The sequence below is a fragment of the Salvelinus sp. IW2-2015 genome, linkage group LG19 (genome assembly GCF_002910315.2).
Source record: "Salvelinus sp. IW2-2015 linkage group LG19, ASM291031v2, whole genome shotgun sequence".
Taxonomy (NCBI): domain Eukaryota; kingdom Metazoa; phylum Chordata; class Actinopteri; order Salmoniformes; family Salmonidae; genus Salvelinus; species Salvelinus sp. IW2-2015.
Window position 1 is genome coordinate 28,532,230 of NC_036859.1, and position 15,938 is coordinate 28,548,167.

The 15,938-nt window shown below is 41.5% G+C and overlaps 2 protein-coding genes and 4 non-coding genes across 11 annotated transcripts; 5 read left to right on the plus strand and 1 right to left on the minus strand.

The window, feature by feature from the left end:
• Positions 1-1,015: 1,015 nt before the first annotated feature.
• On the minus strand, positions 1,016-5,596 carry LOC111979674 (piggyBac transposable element-derived protein 4-like). Of its 4 annotated transcripts, none has more exons than XM_024010296.1 (5): positions 5,498-5,596; positions 4,722-4,818; positions 4,449-4,583; positions 3,852-4,142; positions 1,016-3,638 (listed from the first exon to the last, which is right to left on the minus strand). In XM_024010296.1, the coding sequence occupies exons 2-5, from the start codon at positions 4,793-4,795 to the stop codon at positions 1,640-1,642; spliced, it is 2,499 nt and encodes an 832-aa protein (XP_023866064.1). In that variant the 5' UTR covers positions 4,796-4,818; positions 5,498-5,596; the 3' UTR covers positions 1,016-1,639. The 4 variants fall into 4 exon arrangements, with proteins under 4 accessions (XP_023866064.1, XP_023866066.1, XP_023866063.1 ...); XM_024010298.2 differs by lacking the exon at positions 5,498-5,596 and adding an exon at positions 5,240-5,490; XM_024010295.2 differs by lacking the exon at positions 5,498-5,596 and adding an exon at positions 5,082-5,490.
• A 46-nt stretch (positions 5,597-5,642) lies between these two features.
• Positions 5,643-12,108, plus strand: LOC111979208 (calreticulin). 3 transcript variants are annotated; one of them, XM_024009591.1, is made up of 15 exons: positions 5,643-5,730; positions 6,150-6,213; positions 6,393-6,439; positions 6,614-6,678; positions 6,855-6,913; positions 7,084-7,156; positions 7,637-8,275; positions 8,631-8,732; positions 9,060-9,263; positions 9,414-9,508; positions 9,597-9,806; positions 10,051-10,164; positions 10,335-10,478; positions 10,694-10,786; positions 11,145-12,108. In XM_024009591.1, exons 7-15 carry the CDS (start codon positions 8,188-8,190, stop codon positions 11,358-11,360), a joined length of 1,266 nt encoding a protein of 421 aa, XP_023865359.1. In that variant the 5' UTR covers positions 5,643-5,730; positions 6,150-6,213; positions 6,393-6,439; positions 6,614-6,678; positions 6,855-6,913; positions 7,084-7,156; positions 7,637-8,187; the 3' UTR covers positions 11,361-12,108. The 3 variants fall into 3 exon arrangements, 2 of the variants coding, with proteins under 2 accessions (XP_023865359.1, XP_070305040.1); XM_070448939.1 differs by lacking the exon at positions 6,150-6,213 and having other exon boundaries at positions 5,673-5,730; XR_011481592.1 differs by lacking the exons at positions 7,637-8,275; positions 8,631-8,732; positions 9,060-9,263; ... (4 more) ...; positions 10,694-10,786; positions 11,145-12,108 and having other exon boundaries at positions 7,084-7,630.
• LOC111979852 (small nucleolar RNA SNORD74) lies at positions 6,004-6,083 on the plus strand. Its single transcript, XR_002879386.1, has one exon. It is a non-coding gene; the product is annotated as a small nucleolar RNA SNORD74 (small nucleolar RNA).
• On the plus strand, positions 6,255-6,325 carry LOC111979856 (small nucleolar RNA SNORD75). The gene has a single exon (XR_002879390.1). It is a non-coding gene; the product is annotated as a small nucleolar RNA SNORD75 (small nucleolar RNA).
• LOC111979853 (small nucleolar RNA snR60/Z15/Z230/Z193/J17) lies at positions 6,724-6,804 on the plus strand. Its single transcript, XR_002879387.1, has one exon. It is a non-coding gene; the product is annotated as a small nucleolar RNA snR60/Z15/Z230/Z193/J17 (small nucleolar RNA).
• Positions 6,950-7,022, plus strand: LOC111979851 (small nucleolar RNA SNORD47). Its single transcript, XR_002879385.1, has one exon. It is a non-coding gene; the product is annotated as a small nucleolar RNA SNORD47 (small nucleolar RNA).
• Positions 12,109-15,938: the final 3,830 nt, after the last annotated feature.

Below are 15,938 nucleotides of genomic sequence, written 5' to 3' on the forward strand. Positions count from 1 at the left end.
TTTCAGACAAAAGTAACACTGACATCACAAAAATATACTGAACAAAAATATAAACACAACATGCCACAATTTCAATGATTTTACTGAGTTACAGTTCATATTAGGAAATCAGTCAATTTAAATAAATAAATTAGGCCCTAATCTATGGATTTCACGACTGGGCAGGCCTACCCATTTGGGAGCCAGGCCCACCAACTGGGGAGCCAGGCGCAGCCAATCAGAATGAGTTTTTCCCCACAAAAGGGCTTTATTACAGACAGAAATACTCCTCAGTTTCATCAGCTGTCCAGGTAGCTGGTCTCTGACGATCCCGCAGGTGAAGAAGCCAGATGTGGAGGTCCTGGGCTGGTGTGGTTACACGTGGTCTGTGGTTGTTTTGTTTTTGTGTCTTTTACTTTCAGTTTTGTACACCAGCTTCAAACAGCTGGACATAATTATTGGTTATGGAAAATATATTTAATTGTGGTTTAGATTGTACAATGATTCTCTACACTATACTTGTTTTTTTGTAGAATAAACTAAAATTAGGTGAACTATTACAATTTTAGCAACCAGGAAATACCAGAACAATTTCTGAATAGTGCATCTTTAACATACTGGCCCTGCTGCTGCCGAACTCAGCAGGGACAGATTCAAATGTCTCTGGTACAGTTATGACAAGGAGGAAACAGACTCCAAGGAGGCGATAATCATTTGGATCAATACAAGAGTCAAAGAAGTTGATCTCAGGAGAACTGTGAGAAGTCCAGCTCCAGAATGCTCATGTGAAAGTTCTATCTAAATACATATTTTGAAGTCAATCATAATATTTGTGTCCAAACTGAATCAATTATATACTGTTCCTATCAGATTCTGTTAATCCATCAGATACTATCCCCCACTAATATTGTACATTATTGGAGACATAAGATAATATGTCAAAACAAGACACCTAAAAAAAGAAACATAGTTCAATTCGTTGCGTACATTTCAAAATTTAATGAAACAATTAAATAAAATGGAAAGAATACAGAGGGAATGTTATAGATGTTTTTATTTATTAACACAAACCCTGGTAACCAAAGCAGGCAAGCTGAAATGTTCCCAAAGTGGCAATTCCAAAGCATAAAGGTGAACAACAAATTCAGAATGATCTGAAACAATTTCCAAAATGATCAATAAAAAAAACAGTTGCTAATTTTCTAATGGACAGCAAAATGTCTTCCAATGTTTTTTTGTTCAGCAATTCCTGATATGTGATATAGAAATCATTGTTGAGCTTTTGGCAGTTATAGCAAGCCATGTGTTTACCGCACAAAACTATTGGCAACCATAAGCAAACATTTGTGGTGAACACAAATACATTTGAATAAAAAATAAAAAATATAGTTTTGTCATCACATACACCAGATAGGTGCAGTGAAATCTGTTGATTTACAGGGCCAGCCATAGTCGTATGGCGCCCCTGGGGCAAATTAGGGTACAGTGCCTTGCTCAAAGGCACGTCGACAGATTTTTCACCTTGTCGGATCAGGTATTCAAACCAGCGACCTTTCGGTTACTGGCCCAATGTGTGACAATATATAGGCGCAACAATTCCCTATACATCCCACCAATTCAGAAATCCTGTAGGCCTAACCCCTGGAACGAAAATAAACTACTAACTTGAATCTTGCTCGTCATTGTCTTTTTTCACATGCCATATTCTGAAGCAGTTCCTATCTGGTATTATGCAGAGTGCCACCTTGCAGGACTCGCACTGCCAAATGGTCTTGTGCTTACACAAATGACACTGCCTCCTTCCCTCAGAAGCTTTATTACACAACGCAACAGTGATGGGATCTTTTGTGGGCACAGGACAGCACAATAAACCAACTTCCACCTCTTCCTCTTCTTCACCCTGCTTTTCATCCTGTTTTTCACCATGCTTTTCACCCTGCATTTCCAATCGCTGTTCGCTCGGTTGTTTCTTCTGCTCCTCGCCCCTCTCCTCCTGAACATCTCTTTTCAGTGCAATGTCAGCAAGCTGCGAACACAGCTTCTCCCTGAACTGTTTTTGGGCCATGGGCTTTGTGTTCTTAGTCACGGCCATGTCCTTGTGCATGAGCCAGCTGTTCACCACAGCAACATCTACAAAGTGGTAGAAGAAGGTCTTGTACCACTTCATGGTTTTCTGTGCCACACTGTAGCATTTGATAAGGGAATCAGACAGGTCCACACCCCCCATATACTTGTTGTAGGACTTGATTGGCGCTGGGGCGGGTACAGGCTCTGTTGTCCAGGTGCCATCCTCTAACCTCTTGCGTCGTTGCACCTGCTCCTTTGCAAAGGCTTTATGGATGGTGGTACACATGATGACTGGTCGTGCGTCCATCCACTTGGTGAAGAGCAGCTCCCCGTCACGAAGCCAGCGGATGGTCCCTCTCTTTGCTCTGGGTGGCATACTGTTCTCTTGAATACCAGCGAGGCCCACACGGTTTTCACGTATGGTTCCACAAGCTCCTAATTTGTTCTTGTACAGGTCACGGAAGAGAGTGGCGCTGGTGAAATAATTATCAACGTAAATGTGGTACCCAGTGCCCAAGTGAGGGATATTCAACAGGTCCATGACAGCGTCATAGCTCTCCCCTTTTCCTGAAGCAGATTGGTTCTTGCTCATAAAGACATTGAATTCGCAGGTATAGCCATTTCTTGAATCTGCTAAAACATACAGCTTGAATCCATACCTGTAGGGCTTGGATKTAATGTATTGTTTGAGGCCGTGGCGGGCCTTGGAGCGCACCGTACGCTCATCAATGGAAAGGTTCTGGAATGGGTGGTAGAAGGCTCTGCATGCCGCCAATATCTGGTCTTTGAGAGGTTTGATTCTCATGAGCCAATCATACCCTGCAGTCCCCTTCTTCTTGTCGTTTTCCTCATCCTCTGCTGGGTCACTCATGTGCAGTGAATAGGTGATTGCCCGAAATCTTGTCATAGTCATGACTGTACGGCAAAAAGGAATACCATACAACCTGTTCGGGACCCAGTAGTCTGATACAGTGTGCACATTCAGCAGACCCATATAGATTACAATGCTGAGGTAGTTGTACATTTCCTCCACAGATACAGGTTTAAATCCCTGTTCATGTCTTCTCTTGGCATTCTTGTTGGTGTTTGAGCAGAGAGTATCAACAATGTCATTACTGAAGAAGAGCTGGAAGAGCTCTAGAACAGTGTAGTTATTTGAAGTGTCTAGCTGGGGTCCAGGAGTCCTAGCTGGTTCGAATGGGAACAGTTTAGGCTCTTGGTCTGGTTCATCCTCAGTCTTCCACCTCCTCTCTGACCCAATGATAAGAGGTGTGGCTGCATGAGCGTTCCTTCTGGATTTGGCAGGGCTGGATAACCAGAGGGGAGGGGATGGAGGCCTGGCCTTCTTTTGCCCCTTTTTCTGTGTTCCTTTAGGGCTGGAGATGGTTTTTCTCTTTTTTGAAGCTCTGGTCTCTATGGCTTCTGTCTCAAAGGAAAATGTGTCTTCATCCTCCTCACTGGACTCTGAAGCCTCAGTGGAGAGAGGGGAGGAACCCCTTACTCTGGGCTGTGAAGAGTCTGTCCCATTGGACGGGGAATCATTCCCGTCTACAGTCTCTGAATGTTCTGTCCAACCGTCTTCATCTTCCTCTCTGAAAAGTATCAAAGACAAAAAAGGATAAGAGTGAGCAAAATCAGTTAATTGTGACATCCCTAGTACATGCAAATATATAATAGTCAAGGAACAAATTTATGTGTGAGAAAATAATAATCATACCATCATTTGAAGGCATAATATCACATGTAGTGGTCAAGGGATTGCATTTTATGAGACAAGTTATAATACTGAAACTGATTCAACTCACTGGTCCATAAGTTGATCCAACTCTTCTTTGAAATCGGAATCTATTAAGGAGGAAGACGAGGGAAACCTTACTCTGGACTGTGAAGAGACTGTCGCTTTGGGAGGGGAGTCATCCTTCCCTCTAGTCTCTATAACTGCTGTCCTACAGGGAGGAGAATCACTGCCCACTCTAAGCTCTATAACTTCTGTTCCATTGGACAGGGAGTCTTCCCTCCCTCTAGTCTCTGTAACTGCTGCCCCATTGCCGTCTACAGTCTCTGAAGGTTCTGTCCAACAGTCTTTATTTTCCTCTCTGAAAACAAATCAATGAAAAAATGTAGTCAGGGTGAAGCAAAATCTGTTTATTGTGACATCCCTAGCACAAGTGAATAGCCCTTCATCTTTAATAGTCAAGAAATACAATTCTGTGATAAAAAAAAAATCATATACAATATCACATGCTTACTGAGAATGAGTGGCCCAACACAAACACATAATTCAAGGTGTATGCTGCATTCCATAAGATTTGCACATACAGCTAGCTATGATATGTATCAGTACTGTAGTCGTCAAGGAATGATGTGAGAGAAGTCGTAATAGTGAAACTTATTGTACTTACGGGTCCAAAAGTCGATCCATCTCATCTTCGAAATATGATATGTTGCTGTCACATTCATAGTTTTCATCCCAGTCATTCTCTTGTACTTCCCCTCTATCCTCGTCAGTGCTGTTTTGTCGTTGCCTTTTATCCCCCCTGTATGCCATTTTAATCAAATATTAAATTAAGGGTGAGAAGATCATGCCCAATTTGTTGAACAGTGATGAGTGACATGGTAATGATTTTGAAGAGCACTAGACAACATCTATAAAGCATTCATTAGCACACACTAACCTCTTGTTGTTGCATCCAAAGAGAGAGTGTCTGGCCTGACCAATTGTGTCCCGCACTTCCTCCTGCTCCATCATTACCCACTGGCTATCTCCACAGCCTGAAACCACAACACATACACACCAGGGGGTAAGTTAGATCATTGAGTTACCCAGCTAACAATACCACATTTCGGTTGGTACTGAAATCGGTTGGCACTGAAACTTTCTCCAACATATATAGATTTTTTATAACTTTAGCTAGATTTCTGAGTTCATAAATACAGATGACTTGAAATGGTTGTCTGACAATAGACTACACACTCCTAATATTAGGCTTTTTAGGGATTTAGGAAACAGCAATTCAAAACAAGCTATTGTTTACCTGTGAGCTAGCTGGCTTGGCTATGATTTTCATTTGTGGCCGTGGTTAGGTTTATCAGGTCTGTCAAGCAATGCCCCCACAGTGGGACCCCATGCAGATTTCTAACCAGCTACCCCACCTAGCTAGCTAACACATTTACTGTCTGTTCACTTAGCTACCTGGTTAGTGCTGACGGCTTGCAACCATGTATTTCGTTTCTCCACGTTTAGGTGGATAGCTGTGTTTAGGTATAATTATGGCATTACATGGTAGACGCCATACCAGAAGCACCATAAAGGTTATCTGATGGAACGAAGCACTAGCGAGTGGAATGGCGGGTGACCCGGGATCTTTGGAACGTCCCTACTCTAACCTTAACTCCTGCCCTGCCCTTACCTTAACCATAACCCTTGCCTAACCMTAACGTTAACCCTTACCTTAACCATTTACTGCAATGGGGCAACGTCAGAGTTGGGACGTCCCAAGGATCCAGAATAGCATTCAACAAAGCATAAACAACATAGCGCACAACGTCATGTAATGTGACGCCAATTTTACCCACAAGCCAGCGGGGGCACAGTACAAATACTAACGTCACCCCGTCTGAAATTCTTTTCCGCGCTGAACTCAGCCGTTGAAATGAGCTTCATATTGTGCTCTTCAAAAAAGGGTAACTATTCGATTATGTTTTTACCAAATAGTTTAACTTGAAATGAGGAACAATATACTGGTATCAAATTAACATTGTGCTTGGTGGCCAGCTTTGCTATTAGTATTTTACTTGCGTGTAACGTTAAGTCAAGGTGCATGCTTGGCCTGCCATGTGTGCAAGAACTTGTTGACACTAACTACTATAGCTTGGCTACATCTCTCACACAACAGCCGACTTTACTTCAGAATCAACACATTCTAAATATTTAAGTAAATTGTCTGGAATTTAATCCGTGTCTGATGTGATGAAGAACATGTTGGTAGGGACATCTGAGACGTCTGAGGAAACGCCAACTTTACTGACAAGACATGGATTGGATACAACTTTTCATTCCACTATAACGTCTGTGATATCTAACCGTCCCTCTAAATTTTCAGATTATGAAGTACAACACACGTGATCCTGGATTACTAATGTATCTGCCTAATGGTTTACAATCAGGTATGGCACACATTGATGATAACTCATTATAATTCATATTTAGCCTGTGATGAATATTTGAATAAGAGTAGTGGACAGAAGTGATTTCTGACACATTTTCAAACTGATGGCTATCTATTAAACTATGTGGTTGACATTTTATGACTGGACAAATTTAATAGTGAACGTTTTCCTTTTAGCTTAACTTCTTGCTGACCCCGAGGAACCAGGGGATCGCTCAATCCTGGTATGTTTTCATGGAAACCCTTAGCTGTTATGAATTTTTTTACTAGCTATGCCGTTGATTAAAGTATCATTGGGAATCTGAGACTGACGGATCTTAGATCCATGAAATGGTCTGCTGCTATAATTTTCTAAAATGCCACCCCTCTGAAACAATCTTGATCAAACTTTGTTTCAGGTTTGCCTCCAGCTGGAGTCCCATAGTCTGAATATCCAGCCATAATGATCAAGGAACCATTGATGGTGAGTCCTGTTTACTTTGGCTGCAAGCATAATTTTCAACCATGGCTGATACAATGACTGCATAGTCCAGCAGATTAAACATGAGGAACTATCAGCATTGTCTTTTGCTCCTATCTGATGTATTGGCTATTAGATTTGATTTTAAATATGGCTTCTTGACAAATTCCCAATTTCAGGCATGGTGAGGTGGGACTGACTGATCCTGGTTGATGTCAACATTGTGACACCAGTAAAAGTAAGCGCTTGAGCAAAACTGCCTTTACATTTCAACAGCCAGTGATGAAAAGATTCTGCCATATGAGTACACTGATTATACTCCAACCGTTCCATTTATTTCTGAGGGTTTAATGGTGAATATCTGTTCTTGTGTGCTGCCCCTGAACCCATTGCTTATTCCCACTCCAGGTTCCAAGGGTGTGTTGGAGGACGAGATGAATATGCAATAAATTCCCTCAACATGTGTGAATCAACTGAGCGGGTATGTTATTTTACGCATGCAGAAAGCATTTTTCAGTATCTGCCACTGGCTCACTGATTCCGTGTCTTACCCTTTACACGAGGGGCATATTTCAGTGGGCTCAATGAGTTGGTCTACAATCTTACCTAAAATATTCAGTACTTTACTGTGCCCATTTCAAGATCAGCTTGAAATGGGCACCGTAATTGACTGCAACCAAAAACCCATATCAGGTTTAGCTTGCTTGATGGACCTGTCAATATAGTTGTATCAATGTTAGCTGGCTAATGCTAACTTGCTGATCCTGCTTTGTAGTATACCCCTCTGGTCTGTATGAACCATAGTTATATTGTGGGGTTAGCAAATGATGATTCAATTCTTGAACTCTCTCCCTGAGATCTTGATGACAATAAGAATTCTGATCTCTCCCCAATGATTCCTAATGTTTCAGCCTACCAGTGACTTTACTTGGCTCACTTGTCTTTTTTTCCTTCCTTCTAGTGTTTGGTCAGGAGGGTGTGCAGGAACTGTCATTACCACTGACCTACAGTTGTCCTGAAGAAAGCAGTGCATCACTGGCTTGAATTTATAATTTCTCCATTTGTTTGGAGACATGTATAAAAATAAACTTCATTAAATTGTACATGTGTTCTACTTTAGCTTGGCAAATAAAACCAGTATGTGTCTTAACTTCATTGTCCAGAACCAATAAAGGAATTTGTACATAATCGATCTGTGCCATTTTTCATATTTGCTACATTAACTATTAGCTGAGAAAATGACTTGAAGGTGGTTCCTATATATCAGTGGTGGGTGCAGTTTGATGCTTCAGGCCAGCGATAATACCAAATTGAGTTTGGCAAATTTGTGTAGTTTATTGAATACAGTATGGTACATTAGCTGTACCACAGCATCAAGGGCTCAGCTTCCCTGTCAACCAATGAAAATCGGACATTTGTTCAGAGAAGACTGATTGGCCAGACGGACAGGGAGTGGGGAAACTGCGTTTAGCAGGCTCGTCAACTATCATTTTAAATTTAGCAAGACACGTCATGCGAGGGTCGGTGCTATTCGGTGCACTGATTGCACTAGCCAGTGCTGAACCATCGCTGTATTTTAAAGAGCAGTTTGAAGATGGGGGTGAGTTCCATTAATTTCGTGTAGGCTGCCGTTATTGCCAAATTCATCTGGAAATGTCGAACTAGCCTAGCTAACTGTCAGTGAGCTAATCTAACCATAATGATGAAACGACAATAGCTAGCTATGCTTCGTTAGCTGCAATAATGTATGTTTAGTTTGCTTTTTATCCACACTGAGTCGCTTACAAAATGATGGCTGGCTAGCTATCAAGTTAGCCAGCTAATTAAATGTATCTACCTAGCCAACGGGTGACGCTAGCCTAGTGCTTGAATAAACCTTTAACGTTAGCTGAATTTGTATTCAACTATGCCAATATTGTGGCCTTTCTAGTATTTGATTCTGTTTTTGCTGTCAGATGCTTGGACTACCCGGTGGGTTGAATCCAGCCATAGGTCTGACTACGGGGAATTTGTCTTGACACCTGGGAAATTCTATGGAGATCCAGAGAAAGACAAAGGTAACTATCGTGTCATGAACCTGAGGCTTCATGCAGTTTAAGGTCTGCACGCTAAAGATAAGCTTGTCCAATAATTTGATTCCTCTGACATTAAGACCATGTGATAAAATATTTGTATTAAACTTTTAATCCAGAGGAAGTCAGTTAACAAATTCTTATTTTACAATGACTGCCTACACCTCATCTGGTCAGTCAGTTTCGTGACCCCACCATTGTTCTGAGAATTTCAGAATCAGTCTCTTACACATTTCTGCTTTTCCTCTCGACTGTGGAGCAGGAGGTAACTCCGAAGTTGAAACAGTCCAAAACATATCTTATTCCCCTCAGGTCTCCAGACCAGCCAGGATGCCCGCTTCTACTCTTCTTCTGCTCGATTTGAGCCCTTCAGCAACCAGGGCAAGACCCTGGTGATCCAGTTCACTGTGAAGCATGAGCAGAACATCGACTGTGGGGGAGGCTACATCAAACTATTCCCCGCTGACCTTGACCAGGCAGACATGCATGGAGACTCCAAATACAACATCATGTTCGGTAAAGTCCATTACCAATGAGATAATGATGGTACTAGCAAAATGATTGATAACCACTTGTTACACCGTACCTTCATTCAACATGTAGATAAATTGTTCCGGTTGTATATTTAATTTGTACCGCTAATCATAGGGGTTTTCCCATATCCAGGTCCAGACATCTGTGGCCCAGGCACCAAGAAAGTTCATGTCATTATCAACTACAAGGGCAGGAATCACCTCATCAGCAAGGACGTCAGGTGCAAGGTAAAGCATATGTCACAAATGTGCTTTTTTCGACATGTGACGTCCACATTGGGTGGATCAAATCAATGTTCTTTCTTTTGTTTTCCAGGATGATGAGTACACTCATCTGTACACTCTGATCCTGAACCCTGACAACATGTACGAGGTGAAGATTGACAACAAGAAAGTGGAGTCTGGAAGTCTGGAGGAGGACTGGGATATTCTGCCTCCTAAGAAGGTCAAGGACCCAGAGGCTGTGAAGCCAGATGACTGGGACGAGAGGGAGAGGGTGGAGGACCCCGACGATAAGAAACCAGAGGTGAGTAGATAACGGTAGACACTCTGTCTAGAGACCCATGGCTGTTTCTGCATTCAACAATGCAAGCAAGCCACATTATTGTATTGGCAGGACAATGGCAGAAACTGACTGGCCGACCAGGTATCTAGCCAGCTACTCTTGATGCAAAAGCAATCCCTTTTGTCAATCTTTTATGAGTAGAATGTCTTTAATGATTTTCACTTTGTTAATGTGGGGTTAMTGATTCAATGTTGTCATTTGTCAGGACTGGGATAGGCCAGAGAACATTGCTGACCCTGACGCTAAGAAGCCTGAGGATTGGGACAATGAGATGGACGGTGAATGGGAGCCACCCATGGTCTCCAACCCTGACTATAAGGCAAGCAGTCAGACACTTCATAACTGGGGCTAAGGTGTTTCCTGGCCCTATACACATGACAGGACCACATTTTGTTTTTTGATTATGAGACATCGAGTATGACGGTAGTTTTCTCTATTGCCACTTCAGTCATATGAACAGCTGTTTAATTGATTTGTTTGCCTWCTCAGGGCGAATGGAAACCCCACAAGATCGATAACCCTGACTACAAGGGCAAATGGGTGCATCCTGAGATTGACAATCCAGAATACAGCGCAGACTCTGAAATATACAGATTCGACAGCATCGGCGTCATTGGCCTGGACCTGTGGCAGGTACTGTGGAGGACCTTATTCAGTCGTTTCAATACCTTAATTATTGACACGTAATGCTAAAGAGTGGAATCTTATTGAAAATTATTCCGTTTGTGATCATTATTTACAAAGGCTCTATTTTTCCTTTTTAATTGAAAAGAGAAAATGCATCCCTGAAATAATATTTTTTCCCAGAAATATTTTGAGTAATTCAGACATGTTCATTGCTGTCACAGGTGAAATCTGGGACCATCTTCGATAACTTCCTGATCACAGACGACGCTACGCTGGCAGAAGAGGTTGGCAATGAGACCTGGGGTCAGACTAAGGTCAGTGGTACTCACCTCTCAGGTTCAAACTTTAATACATACCCACTGGGCACAGACATCAATTCAACGTCTATTCCACGTTGGTTCAACGTTATTTCATTAAAATGACGTGGAAACAACGTTGATTCAAACAGTGTGTGCCCAGTGGGTATTCACACTGGTGTCTCTTGAGTCGCATTCCCCTAACCCCAATTTGTTATCTGACAATTTGTTACAGGATTATTTGTCTGAATAAATTCACTAGTTTGGTTTCAGATCCTTATGAAGACATATTTGCAACGTTGCCTAACAGTACACTACAAACTGTAAAAATGCTAATTCCTGTGGTTTGTTAAAATGGCTGTTTCATGTTTTGTAGGATCCAGAGAAAAAGATGAAGGTGTCCCAGGAGGAACAGGAGAGGAAGAAACTAGAGGTGGAAGAGATGGGGAGGAAAGAGCAGACAAAAGACGAGCCTGAAGAAGAGGAGGAAGAAGAGAAGGAGGAAGAGTTAGAGGACCGTGAAGAGGAAGAAGAAGAGACTGGAGCAGAGGAAGAAGAGGAGGAAACAGACTCTATAAAGGATGAACTTTAGAGGACACTGACTTTCTCATTGGGGTGAATCTTCCTTTGAGCCTGGGGAGGGATTATGCGTCATTTCGCTTTACCATCCAGTCAGTCAGGCCTCAAAGTAATGTTGAGAGAAGGGGCGGTGAAGAAGTAATTTAGGTTTTACTGCAAAATCTGTGACATTTAAAAAAAAAATTTTTTATTTAACTTATTAGATTTTGACTCACTGGTTAAACCAGTGAGTCAAAACGAACCTATTTCTTGTAAGTATGCTTTTAATTGTCTGTTGCTCCACCAAATATCACAGATGAAGTCTAATTGAATGAAGCTTGTGTGTTTTGTTTTCTTAATTCACATTGAGTGAATATGTACGCCATGTGAATCCTACTCAACCTTGACATGCATAGCGATAGTTTCTCATTCATTCAATGTCCATTTGCTAACTAAATGCAGTCACATACTGACATACTATTAGGTAGAAGTAGCATCTATAACCTCACCAAGGCCAAATTCATTCACCAACCTCTAATTCCATTGACATTCAGCCATGAACTACTGTAGCCAAGTCAAATGTTTACTCCATTGTGAGTTTTCACTGTTGTATTTTGTCTCGCACAGTAACCTCATACTTCCTAATGTAGCCTATTGCATTTGTTCCCCCTTATTGTTTTTGTAGATATTTGTAACCTTATTTGGGAAATTATGACGATTACAGATATTGTTGTGCAAAAATACTGTACAGTAGTAAAAAAAAGACGGTTGTTTGGATTTTACATGTGTAAAGTGTTCCCTTTGTTACAAATCATCATCATAGCCTGTATAATACACAATTTATGCTACAGGMAATTAGAAGCCAAGCTAATTAAGTAGCACCGTATGCTTCGAGACATTTTTCTACAGACCAGAATTAATGACAAACATTGACAGCCTTTCATAAAATCTTCTAAGAAAGTTTTTTTTTCTTCTGTGTGTTGGGAGTTATTGCCTTGCTATTTATAGGATAATGAGAAAGGCACACAGTTTAATTTATTCTATTCCAGCTACTGTCACTCCAAAGTGCATATTTGTATCACCAACATTCAGCAGCATCCTGTCTCTTGGTCCAATGTGACTTATTGGAGGTTTTCTGCGTCAGCATAATAGCTTGTTATAAATATAMATTTTTCATCATACAAAGGTCTGTATAACTTCTGTCATGTAGCACAGTGACAACTTAAACAGCGCAAATCAGTTATGTTTGTACCGCGCCTCTGAACTCATCCCGTCTCAAGGGTCGACTCCCCCACGTGATGAAAAAGCAGCTACTGTACCTCTCAATGATGGAGTCGGAAGAGGCAAGGATAAATGGTCAAATTTAGGAGCAGCGCCAGTTTACTAAAAACAGAGTCAACCACGGTTATTTCAAGGTAGATAACCGAACTAGCCAAACCTAATCGGATAATCGCTTTGGGATCCCACCTTGTGCACGGGACCGCAGCCAAGATCTAGTCGGGTACCTGGGGATGCGATGGGAGAGCGAGTACCGCAGAGATGATGCGTTTTGTACTGGATTGCTTGCGGACGCCAAGGCAACGGGCACCCTGCAGTGAGAGGTTGGTAACGATAACGGATTAGGGAATGTTTAGTTGACGAAAATCTCCTTGTAGGCCTACATACATTGACCCATCATCCATAATAGAGTGAGTTCGTGTTAATTTCTGACCCATCTATGCAATTTAAGTAATATAATTTTTGAAGGGATGCTTTTTTATGAATGGTCAGTAAGAGGCAACAAAGCAGCGAGTGTTTCACCTCTTTTCAATGTACAGTAGCTGGTCTATGCATGCAATATTCACGGACATACACCAGCAATAACATGTATTTTAGACAGACAGACAGCAATTGGTTAATTTAAAATTGACTGGAATTAATTAAATTCTAAAATGGAATTCTTGACCATCACGAAAATATTAATAGGATGCCGCAAATGTATAGTAGGCTTATGAATAGCCTTTTAACTGCACATTGTATTATTTTTTGTAAACCTGCCATTTATGATGATCTTTTATATAAGCCTACTGTATACTACATTAAAGAAAAGTTGCAGTGTAGAATTTGCATTGGGCCAAATGTTTAAACTCTTTCATAGAACTGTATTGTATTGAACTCCACAATTGGTGAGAGTCTTCAGGTGAGCCAATAGTGTTGCATTAACACTGCAGTCCTATTTATATTACAGTCATTCTCAAACAAGGCTATTTTACTACAGCCCTCTGAGCCCTGAGATTTTCACCTGGCAGTTAGGCTTCAAATTGAAAAGTCACAGCACATAGGCATGGCCCATACTGCAGCTTGAAGAAAACAGTCATTGGCATAGAGAGAGCGCGGGGTTAAGTGTAACACAGCACTGTGATATTAACTCTGCAATGACAGATACATTCGGTGTCATGGAAATGTTTAAGGAACAGCATGTCCTTGAGGAATGGCACATTCCCATTATTTCTTATGATTGTTAACCTTTCACGGTGCTAAATCAGGTATGGTAGGAAGAGGAAGAGGTAGTTCATTCTCCTGTCAAGGATGGGCAAGCTTCTTATGTCTTCCCTGGAAATACGACTGCACCTCTCTTTCATGTCCTCTCCTTCTCTCATCCCTCTCTTCCCTCCCGCCCTCTCTGACTCATTCTCCATCTACACGCAACCCCTACCCCTTTGCACATGCTCAGTTGGTATATTCTCACACACACACACACCACACACACACACAACACACCACACACACACACACACACACACACCACACACCACACACACAACACACACACACACAACACACACACACACACACACACACCACACACACACACACCACACACGTGTTCACGGACAGCCTGCCTCTGGTTCCATATGCTATGTCTGTATGACTGACATACTAAAGAGAATGGATGGAGTGGCGATGGAGGATGGGGAAGAGGGGAAGAGGAGGGGGAGGTGGAGATGGAGGAAGGGAGATGGTTAGGTACAGCCCTCGTCAAACATTCCTGTCTTCTCCCCCAGGGACCAGGACTTTGTGGAACAGGACGCGGGTGTCATTCAGAAGACTGGAGAAATCAAAGTAAGGCTGCACGTTTCTTATATTGTCATCTGTGTGTGTGTGTGTGGGTGTGTATGTGCGTGTGTGTATGTGTGTGTGTGTGATGTATGTCTTTGTTGAATGTGTGTGTGTTCGTGTGTGTTTGAATGTGTGTATGTGTGAATGTGTGTCTGTGTGTGTGCTGGCGTGTGAAGGTGTGTGCATGAGTCTGTGCATGTGCTCTCATGTTTCACTGCATACGGTGTATGTGATATGTGCGAGCCTAATTATATTCTCCTGGACTGATCAAGACACCTCCCACTGGACACAGATATCAGTTCAACGTCTAATTTTTATTACATTTGATTGAGTTGTCAACTCACGTGAATTCAATGTGAAATCAACAACGAATGTCACCATGTCATTGGATTTAGGTTAAAAGAACAAAATGCCCTTACGTTGAGGACATTTTGTAAATCCAGTTAGTTTCCCATGTTGATTCAACGTCATCCATTAGATTGTTTGGGTTGAAATGACGTGGAAACAACGTTGATTGAACAAGTTTTTGCCCAGGGGATGGCTTTACAAATGGCACCACACATTTTTTTTTCATTTTATATTTAACTAGGCAAGTCATTTAAGAACAAATTCTTATTTACAATGACGGCCTACCAAATCAATTTAATCAAATATTATTGGTCACATACACATGGTTAGCAGATGTTAATGTGAATGTAGCGAAATGCTTGTGCTTCTAGTTCTGACAGTGCAGTAATATCTCACAAGTCATCTAACAATTTCCCAACAACTACCTAATACACACAAATCTAAAGGGGTGAATGAGAATATGTATATATAAGATCATCAAGGACAACAACCACCCAAGCCACTGCCTGTTCACCCGCGTCATCCAGAGGCGAGGTCAGTACAGGTGCATCAAAGCAGGGACCGAGAGACTGAAAAACAGCTTCTATCTCTAAGGCCATCAGACTGTTAAACAGCCACCACTAACATTTAGCGGCCGCTGCCAACATACTGACTCAACTCCAGCCACTTTAAAAATGGGAATTGATGGAAATTATGTAAAAATGTACCACTAGCCACTTTTAAACAATGCCACTTAATATAATGTTTACATACCCTACATTACCCATCTCATATGTATATACTGTACTCTATATCATCTACTGCATCTTGCCATCTTATGATAACATGTACCACTAGCCACTTAAACTATGCCACTTTATGTTTACATACCCTACAGTACTCATCTCATATGTATATACCGTACTCTATACCATCTACTGCATCTTGCCTATCCGTTCTGTACCACCACTCATTCATATATCTTTATGTACATATTCTTTATCCCTTTACACTTGTGTGTGTATAAGGTAGTAGTTGTGGAATTGTTAGGTTAGATTACTTGTTGGTTATTACTGCATTGTCGGAACTAGAAGCACAAGCATTTCGCTACACTCGCATTAACATCTGCTAACCATTGTATGTGACTAATAAAATTTGATTTGATTTAAATATATGGATGAGTATG